The sequence below is a fragment of the Bos indicus x Bos taurus genome, chromosome 22 (assembly GCF_003369695.1).
Source record: "Bos indicus x Bos taurus breed Angus x Brahman F1 hybrid chromosome 22, Bos_hybrid_MaternalHap_v2.0, whole genome shotgun sequence".
Classification (NCBI taxonomy): Eukaryota; Metazoa; Chordata; class Mammalia; order Artiodactyla; family Bovidae; genus Bos; species Bos indicus x Bos taurus.
Window position 1 is genome coordinate 3,211,852 of NC_040097.1, and position 17,019 is coordinate 3,228,870.

A 17,019-nucleotide genomic window follows, 5' to 3' on the forward strand; every position below is an offset into this window, starting at 1 on the left:
TTCCTTAAATGATATTACAGAATTACGGGTTAGTACAAGATAGGAGTGGAGTTCCCTGTGCTGTAGGTCCTTGTTGCTTATCTTCTGTACGTACATGCGTGTGCAGTCGCTCTTTGTAACCCCATGAACTGTAACCCACCAGGCTGCACTGTGCATGGAGTTGTCCAGGCAAGAATACTGGAGTGGGTTGCCATTTCCTCCTCCAGGGGATCCTCCCAGCCCAAGGATTGAACCCATGAATCTGCATTGACAGGCAGATTCTTTACTACTGGGCCACCTGGGGAGCCCCATTTTATGTACAGTAGTGTGTATATGTTCATCCCAAGCTCCTAATTTATCCCTCAACACTCTTTTCCCCTTTGATAATCATAAGTTGTCCATGTCTGGGTGTGACTTGGTTAAGAAGTGAAGTAAAAGTCACTCAGTCATGAACAACTCTTTGCGACCCCATGTAATAGAGTCCATGGAATTGTCCAGGCCAGAATACTGGAGTGGGTAGCCTTTCCCTTTTCCAGGGGATCTTCCCAACCCAGGGATGGAACCCAGGTCTCCCACACTGCAGGTGGATTCTTTACCAGCTGAGCCACCTGGTTATAACAGGATAATTGAGAGACCCATTAGGAGGCACTTGCAGGCAGCCAGGCAAGAGCAGTTGAGGGTTTCGGTGTGTTCCTAGAAGTGTGGGCAGGGAAAGTGGTTGGATCCTCGATTTGTTTTGAAAGTAGAGTGGACAAGCTTGCTGATAGACTGGATGGGACATGAGATGTGTGAGAAAGAAGGGTGTTCAGGATGATTCTGTTGGATGGATGGATTCCCTTGTGAATACCGCTTTGCACCAGAGGAAACTGAGGCACAGAGAGGTTAGGGGGGCCCCTTGAAGGCAGAGCGGCACACTGGTGGCGGAGGCCAGGCTAGAACTGCCTGGATCTGGACTCCAGCTCCGCGGCCACCTGGACTTGTCCACCTGGGTCTGGGACTGGGCTGCTGGAGCCTGCGCCCCGCCCACTGAGTGCCACCTGCTTGTTCTTCCTGGCAGAGGGAAGGCCAGAGAGGTTCGCAGCCCCACCAGGTGGGCGGCCTCACTCTCCGACTGCCCCCTGGTGCTGCGGAAGCTCATTAGCAAAGAGGACATCCGGGCCGGCTGCAGGTGCTTGGTGCGGGCGCCCCTGGTGTCCGACGTGGAGCTGGAGCGCTTCCTGTCAGCGCCCCGAGACCCCAGTCAGGTGCTGGTGTTCGGGGTCGTGTCGGGCCAGAACCCCACCAGCTCGGGGCAACTCCAGTGGCTGCTGGACATGCTCTACAGCCACCGGCAGCAGGGCCGCGCCTCTCCCTGCATCCAGGTGAGTCCTGTGCAGGCCCAGGAGGCGGGTGGAGGGGAGACCCCCAGGGCTGGGATGGGCTGGGCCTCTGATTGAGCGCCTGGGGGCCCTGTTCCATCGCCTTTCCCCTGGGCCTTCGCACACGCTCTTCCTACTCTCTCCCACTCATGCTGCTGTCCCCGAGGAACGTCACCACTCTAGGTGGGGGCCTATTCTGACCTTGAGACCCATCAGGGTGCTGCTGTTTTCTTCCAGACCACAAGCTGCACATGGTGGTCATGCACTAGACAGAGTATTTAGAGGAGCTGCACTCACCATGGAACCCTCAGGGCTCTGGAGTGTTCATGGCCGAGCACCCCAGTGTGGGTCCTGTGCCCAGGGGGGCACTCATGGCAGCCCCGGCGAGGGCCGTGAGAAGACAGGGCCAGTAGGATCCCAGAACAGGGCTGCCCGCCTCAGGGTCAGCTCACGGCTCCCAGGAAGAGAGGCTTTTGCTGGTGGGTGAGTGTTCCCAGCGGAGGCAGCAGCCTGTGTGAAAGTGGGTGGGGAGTGGCTGCTCCAGGTTCCAGCTCACTGTGCTTGAAGTCCTAGGGGTCGGTCAGTCAGGGGTGCGTGGAATCCACCCCGTCTCCTTGCTGCAGAGTTGTTCCCAAGTCTTAGCCGTTCCCGGCAGGGTTGGCACGCTCCACGCGGTGACCCCGTCCGCAGACCACGGGGCGCGGAGGGCCCAGGTGTGAGCACGTGTGAGCACGAGAGCCCCGTGTCCTGCTGACTGCCTGCAGAGCCTCGGGGCCCTGGGCCTTCTCAGACCCATTGCTTGGCCCTCTCTTCCTCCAGCTGCAACCCTGAGTGCTAAGTTTCCACGTATGCCCTGGGGATGCCCCCTCCAGCCTTCTTCCCCTGGGTGCCACCTCCCTGAGCCCTGAGTGTCCCCCCTCGGGTCTGCACGCCAGCCAGGGCCCGGGGCTTGGCAGTGGAACCTTTCTGATCAGAGGCCAGAAGACTTCCTATGGGGCTCATACATCAAAGCCACATGTATTTTCTGGAGCCAATTCCAGTTTCGTTAGATTCCATGAGCATTATTACTGAGTACCTGCTCTGCATCTGCCCGTGTATGGATATCATCCCTGGCCATGTGGGAGGTTAGCGTTGACTTTAGTTTATCTCAGGGCTATTCATTGTTCACGAATAATCGTCTGGAAGTACGGAAAGGCGCGGTGGCCCAGTGTGGGCAGTGTGAATGGCACAGGTCTGGCCTGAGGTGATTGAAGCAGTGCAGGAGCGGGATTTGAGGACAGAGGACAGGCCCGGGGGTGGTGGATCTCACAGTGACTCTGGTTCCACCGTTCTGGGGTCTTCGGTTAAGGCAGAAATGTTCCCTGATGTTCCTCTGCTCCGATAGCTAGAACCCTGGGTGCAGTTTCACATTTTAAACTGAAAGGGCAGACAGGATAGCTAGGGGCACCTGGAACAAAAGACAGATAAAATCAGAAGACATCACATTACACAGCAGTCATATCAGTGGATCTGTAGCATCCAAGGAGGAGCGGAGAGAGACCAGCTTTACTCTGGACTGACCAGGCTGTACCCAGAAGTATAAGTTCAGTTCAGGTTCTGGCTGGATTGGGTGACCAGGGGTGTTCAGAGGGGCAGCCAGCCGGCGTAGACAGAGCGGGGAGGAGTCCTGGAAAGGGGGACCCCCAGGAACAGGACTCACCTGCAGATCTCTGCAGGGCTCCTCCCAGGTAAAGGGGAGAAACAAATCCTGCAGAACCCAGGAGGCTGGCTCGTGGAGGTCACGTGGTGTGAGCAGTCGTCTTTGCGATGATCTTCACCAGTAGAGGGCCCTGAATGGACCTGAGACATCCTCTGGGGATGGTCAAGGGACGGTCACAGCAGGGGCTGAAGGGCCCTTGGGCAGGAGTTAGAGGGGCTGTGGTGCAGGGCTCGGGGCTCGGAGGAGCCTGACCTGGCAGAGAACGTGAGAATCCCAGCGCGTCTCCTTGGCATGGGGGTGACAGGCACTGCTTTCTCTCTCGGCAGTGCCGGCACGACCCCTACCGCCTGCTGTGCTATGACCTGGACAGCCCGCTGCAGAGGGACCCGCCCCTGCTGGTGAAGAAGTACGCTGTGATGCAGGGCATGATTCTGGTGAGCCAGGGCCCAGGGCGACCCGCTGCCGCCACCCTGGCCTCTGCAGCTGCTACCCTCACAGAATTGCAGGCATAGGGGCCAGGCCAAGGCCCAGAGAGCAGCACAGACCGAGAGGCCCCCAGCACATTGAGCTGGGGCTGCAGCCTGGACCCTCGTCCCCCGAACCCAGCCTCCCACCCCAGGCTGGCCCCACGCGTCCCCATCCCAGGAGGCTGAAGGGGCAGAGGATGCTTCACCCAAAGATTTTGGAAAATGCAGTTTAGAAAAAGAATCACTCTATCATCTCCTCCAGATGGCCTCATTGTTCTCACTGGGTACCTGCCGGCACTGGCGCTGTGGGGAGCCCTGGGCCACACCCCGCTCTCATTTTGGTATCTGGCCTGCCCAAGAATGTTCTGACTTTGAGATCCTGCTTTTTAATTATGATTTTTACCTGCAGCGTGAGACTGTCTCTGTTTCTCTACTTGTGCTCCTTCTGTGGAATGTTGGTTGTTTCCTTGTTGGTTTGGGCCGCAACCAACAGCTACCCTTGCACAGAAACCTCAGACAGGCCTCTCTCGCTGAGACTGATAGACAGAGGGTAGGGGTTCAGAGAGCAGCAGGAGAAACTACGTTTCCTGCCCTCGGGGGCCCCCGTATGCCAGGACCAGACGATCAGCGATACGGGATAAGTGGCTTGGAGGCAGAGCGGGTCAGGGGCCTCTGAGAAGAAAGACACTTTCTCGCCCCAGGGCTCTGGGAAGGGGCATTTTAGCCGGTCCAGCCTGCAGGGAGCAAAGGCTGGGACGGTGAGGCCGCCCTCTGACCCAGAGGTCTGGCTAGGGAACAGGCTCGGCCATACTCACTGGGGCACCTGGGCGAGAGCACACCCTTCCCTGGAGCACCAAAGGGAGGCTGGGATCCGGGAACAGGCTCTGAGAGCAGCGGCCCGTCCTGAGACTTGGTGCTGAGGGCAGCCTGCGCTGTGTCCTTGTGTGTCAACAGATGTTCGCTGGGGGAAAGCTACTTTTTGGGGGCTGTGTTTTGAATGGCTATGGCTTCAGCAGGCAGAATCTGCTGAAACAGATCTTCCAGGCTCGACAGGACTGCAAGATGGGCTACTTCCTGCCTGAGAACTACAAATTCAGGTAAAACATGAAGCGGGTGGGGTGAGGGTTAGGCGCAGGGCAGGGTGGCTGGAAGGGAGGGGCTGGTGCTGTGGGAGGTGCCTGGGCTCCCCTTGGTGCGGGAGAAACAAAGGTAGGTGTCTCGGTGGCAAAAGCATATCGCCTGGTCCAGGGACAAGCCTGGGGTTTATGACGCTGCTGACCATGGTATTGGGAGTCTGCACGGATTCTTGAGTACTTGGGCAGCACCTGCCTAAGAAGCATTGCCTGCCCGCCATCACGGGCCTGCCTGTGGCTGCGCCCCCACCGCGCTGAGTCCGGCAGCCCGCTCTTCCTACTAGGCCCTCAGTTTTCTAGGAGTCCTGACACCAGTGTCTCGCCAGGGCGCTGAGTTTGGGCTTTGTCAGAATGTCTGCCTGACCCTAAAGAGGTCTGGGGAGAAATCCACTCCTGGAGGGATGTGGAGGTCAGGCCATGACCCCAGAATCCTGGAATGCTTAGTGGGGAAGGCAGGAGCTGGAGGAGCCTGTGGAAGGGCAGACGCTGACGTTGTGGAGAGGAAAGTTGTGGCTGAAACTCAAAGTGGGGAGCTTGGAGGTCCTTGGAGACGAGCTCATCAGCAATTCCGGGGGAAGGGAAGATGGAGGCAGTGGGGCTGCGAGTTCTAAATAAAAATACGCTGAGACAGAAGGAGGAGGGGAGACACGGCCGGAGGGGCCAAACAGAAGATGAGCCAAGGCCATGGGCGGAGGCACTTTCAGAATAGCTCAGAAGAAGGCCGGCCCTCCACTGAGGGGTGTTGGAGCTGCCAAAGACTGTTACACAAGGGATAGCCGTCCTCAAAAGGATGAGCTACAGGGAAAACCCTGCGTATGCCTAAGATAAAAGGGGCGGGACAGGCAGGAGAAAGACCACCTCTCTGTGCGATCTGGGCCAAGCGCTTAGGCTCTAACAGCCTCCGCTTGTGTGTCTGTCAAGTGGGAAGGTGAGGGGAAGCACGCTGCACCCCGTCCTGGGCGACGGCGGCCAGACGCTCCCCAGCATTTCCTGAGAGGCTGCTAGCCACAGTGCCCGGTGCTGCTGTTCGTGCCAGAAGGAGCGCCCGGTCCCTACTTTGCTGCGATCAAGGGTTCTGAAGGGAGTCGATGCTGTGGGGAAAGAAGTCATACAGGTGTGCGCTCACGTGTGCGTACTCACCACACCCGCACTCCCACCCGACCCCCCGCAACATGCACACAGTCCAGGTTCTTACAGCTGGAAAGGGGCAGATTCCTGAAAATATTATAAACCAGTAGGACGCCTCCAAATTCTCAAAAGGCCTATAACGTTGACAGTTTTAAAGCACTCGGGGGAAAAGGGAATGGCATCTCTACCAGAAGATGTTGCCATAACAACAGTTCCTACTGTCTGTATCTGTGAAACAGATCACCCCAGCTTAGCTGTGTGAAGCCAGAGAACCGTTGGTTACTGTCTCTGACGGGCTCAGCCCGGCTGTGTGAAGCCAGAGAACCGTTGGTTACTGTCTCTGACGGGCTCAGCCCGGCTGTGTGAAGCCAGAGAACCGTTGGTTACTGTTTCTGACGGGGCTCAGCCCGGCTGTGTGCAGCCAGAGAATCGTTGGTTACTGCCTCTGACTGGGCTCAGCCCGGCTGTGTGAAGCCAGAGAACCGTTGGTTACTGCCTCTGACTGGGCTCAGCCCGGTGGTTCTTGCCTGGGCTCTCTCACGTCTTGCAGTCAGACCTTGGCTGGGGGTGGGTCCTCTCAGAGGCTGACTGTGGCAAACAGCATAAGAGTGGGGGTGCCCAGGGCATGGTCAGTGAGGGGGTGCTACAGGGCTCCCGGGAAGGCCCCAGACTCCTACAGCCCTGGGGGCGGGGCCGCCTGAGGCCGGCCCTTCCGTGAGGCCCAGGCAGTGGGTGGGAAGTGGCTGCAGGTCTCAGCGTGTGTGAAGCCATCGGAGGGCTGGGAGCCCTGCCCCACAAGCCCTGGACCCCCGCTTTCTTGTCTTCACATCCTCTTCTCAGGGCCCAGCACAAAGGAGGCCCTTGGGAAATGTCTGTTGAATGAAGACCGAGGGCTGATCTTGTCCCAGGGCGTCAGAGGCCGGATCAGAGCAAGAAGAGGCTGGCAAACAGGGTGTCTGCTGATCACCGGCCACCTCTGCATGCCTCCAGTGATGGGAGAACCCTCTCTCCAGAGGCCACCCCTTTGCAGCCTGAAAGTCAGGCCACTTGGTCAATTTCTAATCAGCTGCTGCTTGCCCAGCCTTGCGCTTGGCCCTAGGGATTTAGAGGTGGACAAGACCTGGGTCTGCACTACCGTTGCTCATCCACAGGGCCGGAAACTGACGTGAAAGGGAGTGAAGGGCACTAAGCATTGGAGAAACCACCCAATCGATGGATGAGTGGATGAAGAAAGCGTGGTCTGTCCACACAGTGGAGTATTATTCAGCCTTAAAAAGGAGGGAAATTCTGACACCTGCTGCAACATGCATGAACCGGGACGCTTATTTCTTTGTGAAATAAGCCAGACACACCACAAGTACTGCACGACTGCACTTACGTGAGGCCCCTACAGCAGTCAGGGCCGTAGAGACAGAGCAGAGTGGTGATTGCCAGGGCCTGGGGATGGGGAGGTTGGTTTAACGGGGACAGGTTCAACTTTGCAGGATGAAAAAGTTGAAGAGTTCTGTTGCCCAACAGTGTGAACATACGTCATGCTGTATACATCATACTATTGAACTGTACACTGAACAGCTGCTAAGGTGATAAATTTTGTGTTACACACTTTTAACAGTTTTAGAAGAGGGGAACGGAGATGCTCTGTGGGTACTTGCTGCAGCAGGGAGGAAAGGGGCTGTTTTCCTCCGCTCATGGGCTCCTGGGGGTGAGGGCTGGTTTGGTCTCAAAGCATCCCCCGCCCCTGCTTTCCTCTCCAGTAGCTCCAGGTCCCGTTCTCCCTCCAGCCACCGGATCATCCCCTCCCTGCCCCACCAACCGGCCCAACAGCCCGCACTCCCAGGGTGAGCCTGCCTTCCCTCAAGGTCTCCAGGTGCTCTGTGCTGTGGCTCCTTCCTCCCACACAGACCCACCCAGGAAGGAGCCTCCCCGAGCCCTTCAGCACACAGCCAGCCAGGCTGAGTGGAGGCAGGGGAGGAGCAGCACGCTCCAGGCATGGCCCCAGCCGTCGTCTCTGACCCCCAGGACAGGGCCACCTATGCAAGGCCCAGTAAAGGCTCCTGACCCGGTACCAGAGCCACAGCTGGGAGCCAGGGCCAGCCTGGAGACAAGAGACATCAAGCAGATAGCCTCCGTCCCTGGCAGCCTTGTATTCAGCATGCGTCCACGCTGGCCCAGCCCTCTCCTCACCCCCTTGGCTTCTCTCTGACACACTGCGGCTCTGGGGCAGGGTTCAGGCAGTGGCAAAAGGGCTCGGCATGCGAGGGGGCCCCTGATGGGAGGCACAGAGGGCCCCCCGCCGCGGGAGGGCTCAGCAGGCTGGCACGGTCACGAGAGCCTGGGGCCGGGGGACAGCAGCTGGGTCAGAAGGACAGCTGGGAGGACGCAGGGTGGCGTCCTGGGGAGGCAGCGCCTCGTGAGTCTGAGCTGCTGCCACCTGGGTGTTTGGCGGCTGCTCTTCCCGCCGCCCTCATGGGGCTCGGGCAGGCCTCCTTGTGGCCATGGCAGGCTATGCTGCTGGCAGGCCCTGCAATGGGTGCCCGTGGACAGAGGCACACTGGGCTGCAGAGAGGACCAGGGCAAGGTGGTGACACGACCCGGGGCAGGAAGGACCCCACTCCCCCAGGAGAGAGCAGTGAGATCTTCCTGGAAGTACCTAGAGACTCCAGGTGCTCACCCCTGCCCCCGGGGTAGGGGTGATGGAGGCTGGGCCACCAGATTCCCAGACTGTGGGTGCAGCTGGCAGCCAGGGGTGGGGGTGGTCTGAGCAGTAGGGTAGCCCAGGCAGCTTTGAGGGGCAAGGCCACAGGGGGTGGAGCCTTTGATAGGCCCCAGGCACTAAGGCCTCCCCAAGGTGGGCTCCGTGGCTGGGGGCTGTGGAGGGCTCTGGTGGGGCGCCTCCCCATTAGGGTTACCCCCACTCTTGTTGTGAATCCTCTGCTGGTCACCCCTCACCCAGGGTCCTTCCTGCTCTTCCTGACTCTGCCTCTCCACTTGGTGGTGCTTTGAGTTCCTAAGATGACGAGCCACAACCCATCCGGGGCACAGGGGCAGGTTGGGTGGGGGCGAGGGGACCCCGCCATGTGTCCAGCACAGGAAGTCTCAGGAGACACACCCACTGGGCTCTGCTTTCCTGCCATCTCTGTCTGTGGTGGTTTAGTTGCTAAGCATGTCTGACTCTTTGCAACCCCATAGACTGTAGCCCGCCAGGCTCCTCTGTCCATGGGATTCTCCAGGCAAGAATACTGGAGTGGGTTGCCATTTGCTTCTTCAGGGGGTCTTCCTGACCCAGGGATTGAACCTGGGTCTCCTGCATCACAGGCAGATTCTTTACTGCCTGAGCCACCAGGGAAGCCCTGCTGCCACCTGGATTCAGAGGGCGTGGGCCCAGGGAGGCAGGTTGGCCCACACTCAGGGCCACAGACACAGATCCACCCGCCGCTGTTGTGGTTGCTGCCACCTGGGCCTGCCCACAGGGCCTGGCAAGGGCGGTGGGGAGAGGACAGTGAAGCTGTGGCTCCGGCCTAGCAGCTGGGCGATGTGTCCAGGAGGTGAGCCCCCTACAGAGGCCTGGCAGGCGAGGAGCCCCTCCTGCAGCCCCTCCATTGGCGTAGGGAACAGAGAAGGCAGGCAAATGCCAGGAGAGGCGGGGCCGGGCGGCACCCCGCACACAGCATCAGACAGCCACCTGCCCGCTACCAGTAGGGAGAAGACCCCGTTCTCCCAGGACCGTCTCGGAGCAGGGAGTCAAGAGAACGAGAAGCTCTAAGAGGTGATGTGCTCTGCGATGACATCATGCTTTGTAAACTGTCGTGTGCCCAGTAAGCCCAGGGGCACTGTGCAGACTGAGGTGAAATCTGAAAGATCGAGTCCTTTGTCAGGTGTCGCCTGCCCCACCAGCCACAGGGGCCATGAACACTGACGTGGCCCGTGGACTCCAGAGTGTCCTGTAACTCCATGTGCCCTCGACCCAAACACAAAGACAGCCTTGAGCTGGGAGCTAGGAATGTGCTTCACAAACTGTAAGGTACCCGGCACCCTGTGAAGCTCTCCGTCGACCACAAGACACTCGTAAATGCCAGAACCCCTTCTCAGCTGACCAGCTCTCTGAACAGTGCGTTTCAAACAGAGCACAGTGCCGTAAGCGCCCATGGAATACTCGCCAGGCTCTGTAAACTGTAGTGTTCCGTATAAACTGAAGCAGAGGCTTTGTAAACTGTGAAGTGCCACCATCCATGAGGGGAAGCGCTTCCCGGCTGTGCCACTTGACGCATGGCTACATCGGAAGAGGCGGAGGAGCCCCAGTGGAAGGAGCGGCAGCTGGCGTGGGCCGGGCCCAGTATCGTGAGCCTCTCCTCCTCAGCTGCACCCCCAGGCTCGGTCCACGGAGGGCACCGTGAAGGGTGGGGCCCAGTGCCAGGGAGAGGCCCTGAAGCTGCCAGGAGGGAGGGCCCCTCCATTCACGCCATCCGCCCTGGGCCCAGGGGAGCCCACCAGGGAGCCGCCTCTGGAGGCCGGGCTCTCCGAGGAGAGGGTGCATCGTCCGTGACGGCTGCAGAGCCTTGAGGTGCCCTGAGGGGTGAGCATTGCAAAGGCCTGAGCAGGTGCTGTCCGGAATCTCAGGAGGCTGGAGGCCAGAGGCCAGAGGCCAGACGGAGGCGTGGGCGCTGCGCTCCCTCCTCAGGGGCCAGGGACGGGTCTGTTCATGCCCCCCTCCCGCTCCTGGGGGCTCCCAGGCCGGGCAGCATGGCTATCTTCATGAGGCGTCCCCCAGGCATGTCTGTGTCCACACTCCCCCCTTTGTGAGGACCCCAGGTAGATGAGAGGTCACGCTGCTCTGGTGTGACTCCATCTCTACTCCTCATTTCCAAATGAAGTCACGTTCTAGGGGTCCCAGCAGTTAGGACTCCAGCCTGAGGATCAGGGGGGACACAGTCAACCCTTAACCCGGTACATGGGGACCAACTTGCTGGGCCTCTGTGCCTCTCTCTGCTTGCCCTGCAGAGCCCCCTTGGCCGACTTTTCCAGTGGTCAGTGTTGGGTGTACCGATGTGGCAGACATAGGGTTAAGGACAGGTCCAGCTGTAAACAGAAGCCAGGGAAACATATCCAGGGAGTCTCGGGTCCCAGGGGGGGTCCTCCTTCCATCCACCTCGGGAGAAGCTCCAGTGCCCTTTTCTCTTGGAACCGGAACCTTGACGGGTTGGCGCCGAGCCAGGGCAGCTGGCCCGGGCCCCCTCTACACCCGCTGTGCCTCCACTGAGCGCTACCTCCCCTCCCTGCCTCCCCTGCAGCATTTTAGCCTCCGTCCCGGGCCTGGAAGACCCCACCTCATCCAAGAAAGCGGTCTCGGGGGACGTCCAAGGAAGCCTCTCCTCGTTGGCCTTGGGGGACAAGTTGGAGGAGCCCTCCACCGAAGCCGAGAGGAAGTAGGTGGCCACCCCGGCCGGGGGGCTTAGGGACCCTCCTGTGGTCGGCAGAATGGGTGTGGCTCACGGAAGGGCTCCCGGCTCCACCACAGGCTGCAGAGGCCACGTGGAGCCAAGGGCCTCGGGCAGGTCACTGCCCCCTCGGGCGTGGGTCCTCCAGGAGTCCCCGACACCTGGCCCTTTTTATCAGCACAATGTCCAGCTGGCCCTGGAGGCAGCTCCCTGGTGCTTCCGGTAGTGGTCTGGGTGGTGGAGATGGAGGCCTTTGGTAGACTTTTCGGCGAAGCCCCACGGCCCAGGCCCGTTGCTCTGAGACTGCCTGCTGCCTCCTGGCAAGAAACGTCCTAGGCCTTCAAGATCCAACGCGTTGGCCGTGGTAACGGTGAAGCAAATCATGTTCTGCATGAAAACCACTTATTTCTCATGAAGACAGAAAAGCCAAACTGAGCATCCAGGAAGGTCACAAGTGTCACCAGGACCCCCGATCGGAGCAACACCCAGGGGTCCAGCTGCGAGGCGGCGGGGCCCGCCCTCCCCGGTTCAGGCCAGAGAGGCCTGGGTGCTGGCAGACCAGCCCTCTCCACCCGTTGCCCAGTGCCTGCTTCTCTCTGCTTTGGTTTCTAGAATCATCCAGGCTGATTTGGATCTGCGTGCTCTCAACAAAGCCTGGAAGAGCAATAAGAAGACAGCCACCTGGAAGAAGCAGGCCTCCAAGAAATAATGCCACCCCCGTGGCCACCTGGAGCGTGGCCCAGATGCAGCCCCTCCCATGCCCCTCCCGGGCTCCCCCACCCCCCGCCCTGCCTCTCCAGCTTCCCACCCCTTCTTTGAACTCAGCTTAATAAACGAGCATGCCGCCAGCATCCGGGTGCAGCCATGGGATGCGCTGGCTCCTACGAAGCCGGAGGCCCTGACAGCCCTTTCCAGTGCAAGGCCTTAGAGGTACGGTGCCTCCCACCCAGAGCCTCCTCTGTGGCCAGTGCAGTCAGCCCAGGAGCCTCCCAGGGAAGCGAAGGTCTCCAAGGGGCTGAGCCGATGACACGTGAACCCTGGGGAGGTCTCAGGTGGGACTAAGCTTTGCTTATTGTGGGGCTGAGTGGCCTTTGCTGGGTGGGGAAGGGCCCAGGTTCTGGCCCAGGTGGAAAACAGGGTGAGAGGAAGAAGAGGGAGCAGAGAGAGAGAGAGAAAGCCAGGCGGGTGGGAGAAGAGACAGAGGAAGGGACAGAGCGCCCCGAGAAGGGAGAGTGGGGCAGGGGTGTGTGTGGAGGAACAAGGGAGGAGGCGGGCTGAGGGGCAGGGAGGTGGGAGGAGAGGGGCCTGGGGGGAGGTGACAGGGCAGGGACGGGGCGCACCCTGGGGCCTCTGGTGGTGCAGGGACAGCCAGAGCCCCATGGCCTCCACGTGTGGGCGTCCCGTGAGCCCAGCCCCGGTACCCTTTTATGGATTGGCTGCCCCTCCCCTGAGCGCAGAGATGGCAGCCCCCTCTGCGGTTCCAGTTCCTTCTTGGTGGTCCCTGAGTGGGGCCAATGTCACATCAGCTGTGGGTCCACTTGTCACAGGCTCTCAAGAGCCACTCCCCAGCAGGGCGAGGACTCCAGAGGCTCTGCCTTGTTCTGCAAGCCCAGAAGAGACCTCAAGCCCTGGTCCGTGACGAGTTCTACATGTAGCTCCTTACGCTCCCTCTGTGAATAGATGCTATTTACGTTCGATTCTTTGACATTTAATTTTTATCCTTTGTATCATTCAAAGGCTTTTTTCGAATTATATATTTGTTCCCCTAAAAATGGATTTGAAATGATTTTCTGTGTTCCGTGTTCTGCCTGCATCCTCGGACCTTAAGGGCCTGGTAGTTGTCAGGGGTCCCTGGCACCTTGCCGCTCCCCGCTCCTCCCCTCCTGATCACAAGGACATGGGAGGACTGGCAGGCACGGGGAAGCGCCGTCAAGCCCTGTCCCGGCACAGAGGACCCTCTAGCCTCTCAGGCAGGACTCTGGTGGAGATTTAGTGGAGAGGTCAGCTCACCACGTAAGTTCCACCGCAGATCCGCCCTCGGGGCCTGCACGCTCAGCTGTGCGCTTCAGGGCTGCGTGAACAGGAGACACACACCCGTCTGTAAAGGGTGGCCCTGGACCCCATGCAGGGTGCTGGCCACGCTGAAATCGGGCCAAAAGTGAGCTGGCGTGAGCAGGGGTGCCTTCCACTGGTGGAATGGGTAACTTGCCTCTGGTAACTCTACTAGGAAGAGGTGTGGAGACAGGAATTGAGTGCAGAAAGTTAGAACCTTCTTTGAATTTAACCTGTTAATAAGGTTAATAAGGGGATTGCCCAGACAGTCAAAGAATTGTCCAGTGCTACGCAATCCAGCCGTCTCCTGGGGAGGAGGCAGGAAAGGGGAAGCCCCCTTTCTCCACAGAAACAGCAGGGGAGGGGGCTATGGCATCATGCCCACAGCAGTGCCGTCCACAAACCAGCCGTGGTGGGAAAGTGTGACTATCTGAGGAAGTTGTAGCTCTCGTGTGACTAGAATAGAAGGCGTTTTCTTTAGGCTTCCTCAGAGAGTCCAGCTGAACGTGAGCTCATAATCCAAACTCTAAAAATGCCAGCCACCAAACCAGCCAAGACTCTGGACACTGGAAGTGTCGGGCAATATAAAGTGAATACATGTCAACGTTTAAATAAACAGAAGGATCTGAAAATGTATGCAAGGACCAAGATATTATGAAACAGAAAGAGATGGGGGCTTCCAGCACCGGCGGTCCAGTGGTTAAGAACCCACCTTGCAGTGCAAGGGGTACAGGTTGGATCCCTGCTCTGGGAAGATCCCACGTGGCTTGGAGCAGCTCAGCCTGTGCACAACTGCTGCGCCAGAGCTGCAGAGCCCGATCTGCTCGAGCAAAGCCACCACAATGAGAAGCCTGCGCGCTGCAGCAAAGAATAGCCCCTGCTCGCCACAGCTAAAGAAAGCCTGTGTGCAGCAGCAAAGACCCAGCACAGCCAAAAGATAAAGATAAAAAAGAGAGAGATGGACTGATTACTGCCTCCAGACACGTTGGAGTAACTGATACTGGAGAGGTCCTCCTGGCACAACCAACCAGGACAAGAGGAAGTCACTTCTACAGTGTCCCTGCCCCCCACCCGTCATCCCAGCTTTCTGCCAAAGATGCTTTCTGGATCATGGTCCAGGGAAGGAGAATTCAGGCACAGTGTGCCAGTACTGCCGAACTGAGGAGACAGATGAGAGTTTGGGCAGACAGCAGGGACTGAAATTTGGGTGCAGACTTATCAAAGGGAGCTAGCTATGCAGAGAGGGCTCTAGGAGCCTGCATAGAGGTTTCCTTGAATCTGTACAGAATGCTAAACTGCACACGCTGAGGGCGTGGCTTCATGAATCCAGGTAAAGAACTCCAGGATGGGGAACACATGTACTCCCATGGCTGATTCATGTCAGTGTATGGCAAAAAGCACTACAATATTGTAAAATAATTAGCCTCCAATTAAAATAAATTAAAAAGCAAACAAAAAAGAAATTCCAGGGCGCTGTGAACAGACCATTGAGAGCTACTCAAGTTCTAACCAATCAGAAGACCTGGAGACCCCAGGAAAGCCAGGCAGTCGGAATGGGAATAAATTAGTCTTAGAAACAACCCTTGTTGAAACTATAGGGACAGAAAAAATAGATCAGTGGTTGGAAGGGGATGACAACAAAAGACAGGAGGGAATTCTGGAAGGGGGCACTGATGGAATTACTTTATGTCTCGATAATGGCAGAGGTTCCCTGACTGTATGCGTTTGTCAGAACTCATGGAAGTGTATACTTAAATTGGTGATTTTTTTTTTTTTACTATATATAAATTGCACCTTAATTTTAGAATTATAAGAAAAAAAGCCTTGAAAGGATCAAGGTTCACGTGGATGAACCTCAAAATCATTATGCGAAACCCAAAAAGCCACATATTATATGGAACCACATACATTAAATATACACAGTAGACAAATCACTGGAGACAGAAAGCAGATTAGTGGTTGCTAGGGACCAGGGGATTTAGCATGAAGATTGACTGCTTGAAAAGTATGGGCTTCTTTTGGGGGTGATGGACATGTTCTGGAATTAGTGGTGTGCTCGCCTAACATTGAATGTACTGAAAGCCACTGGACTGTACGCTGTAAAGTGGTAAGAATGTGAATTTTACTTCAATTTTTTAAAAAACAGGAAAAATTAAAGGCAAATAAATAGAAATATATAATTGTGTATTAGAAGACTCGGTATTTTTTAAATTTAATTTTATTGAAGTATAGTTGATTTACAATATTAATTTCCAGTGTACAGTACAGTGACTCAGTATTTTTACAGATTATACTCCATTAAAAGTTATTGGAAGATATGCCTATAATCCCTGTGCTATACAATATATCCTTATTTCCTACCTACTTCATATGTAGCAGTTTGTGTCTCCTGCTCTGGTTCCTCTCATTTGCCCCTCCCCTTTCCCTCTCCCCTTTGGTAGGCTGCCAGCTTGTTTCCTGTGTGAGGCTGTTCCCCGCCCCCCACACACATTCATTTGTGTTTTCTAGATTTCACATATAAACGATACACAGTGTTTATCATTGTCTGACTTATTTCACCAAGCATAATATTCTCTGGGCCCATCTGCATTGTTGCCAGTGGCAGAATTCTATTCTTTTTTATGGCTAATATCGGAGTGCGTGTGTGACGTCTGTATCCATCCATGAGCGCTTGGATTGCCTCCATGTCTTGACTGTTGTAAACAGTGCTGCTGTGAGCGTTCGGGTGCATGTCTCTTTTCAAATTAGTGTTTTCATTTTTCCCAGACGTAGACCCAGGAGTGGAACTGCTGAATCATATGGGATTTCTATTTTTAGTGTTTTAAGGATCCACCATACTGTTTCACATAGTCACAGCCCAAATTTACAGCCCCACCTACAGTGTACTAAGGTTCCCTTTTTCCGTATCCTCTCCAGCATTTGTTGTTTGTAGACTTTTTGGTGCTAGCTCTTCTGACAGGCGTGAGGTGATATCACATTGTGGCTTTGACTTGCATGTCTCTGTTAGCAATACTGAGAATCTTTTTATGTGCTTGGTGTCTGTATTCTTTGGGAGAAGGTCCATTCAAATCTTCTGCCCATTTAAAAAAATATTTTATTTTATTTTATTTTATATTGTGTTGTAAGAGCTGTTTGTGTATTTTGGATATTTACTCATTGTTGGTCACATAACTTCTCCCATTCCATAGGTGGTCTTTTGTTTTATCAATGGTTCCCTTTGCAGTGCAAAAGCTTTTAAGTTTAGTTAGGTCCATTTATTATATTTGTTCTTATTTCTTTCGCCTTAGGAAATGGACCCCCAAAATATTGCTGTAGTTTATGTCAGAGTATTTTGCTTATGTTCTCTTCTAGGAGTTTTATGGTTTCAGTCTTCCATTCAGGACTTTAATCCATTTTGAATTTATTTTTGTATACTGTTTGAGAAAATGTTCTCATCTTCTTACTTTACACGGAGCTGCCCAGCACCACTTTTTGAAGAGATTGTCTTTTCCCCGTTGTGTGTTCTCGCCTGCTTTGTTGTAGAAGAACTGACCGCAGGTGCGCAGCTTTATTTCTAGGCTCTCTGTTCTGTATCACTGACCTATTTGTCTGTTTTTGTGCCAGAGCCATGCTGTTTTGATTACTGTAGCTTTGTAGTCTGGGAGTGGATACCTCCAGCTTTGTTCTTTTTCATCAAGATTGCTTTGGCAATTCAGGGTCTTTTGTGGTTCCATATGAATTTTAGGATTATTTGTTCTAGTTCTGTGAGAAATGTCATGAGTATTCTAA

The 17,019-nt window shown here is 56.0% G+C and overlaps 1 protein-coding gene across 1 annotated transcript in view; it reads left to right on the forward strand.

Annotated features, from left to right (window-relative positions):
- C22H3orf20 (chromosome 22 C3orf20 homolog) overlaps positions 1-14,122 on the forward strand; it is a 53,633-nt gene extending 39,511 nt beyond the window's left edge. The window contains exons 11-15 of the mRNA XM_027523498.1: positions 1,037-1,340; positions 3,363-3,470; positions 4,458-4,600; positions 11,053-11,187; positions 11,812-14,122. Of these exons, the coding sequence (XP_027379299.1) occupies positions 1,037-1,340; positions 3,363-3,470; positions 4,458-4,600; positions 11,053-11,187; positions 11,812-11,908 (787 nt within the window). The 3' untranslated portion in view covers positions 11,909-14,122. The remainder of the gene's footprint in view (positions 1-1,036; positions 1,341-3,362; positions 3,471-4,457; positions 4,601-11,052; positions 11,188-11,811) is intronic.
- Positions 14,123-17,019: the final 2,897 nt, after the last annotated feature.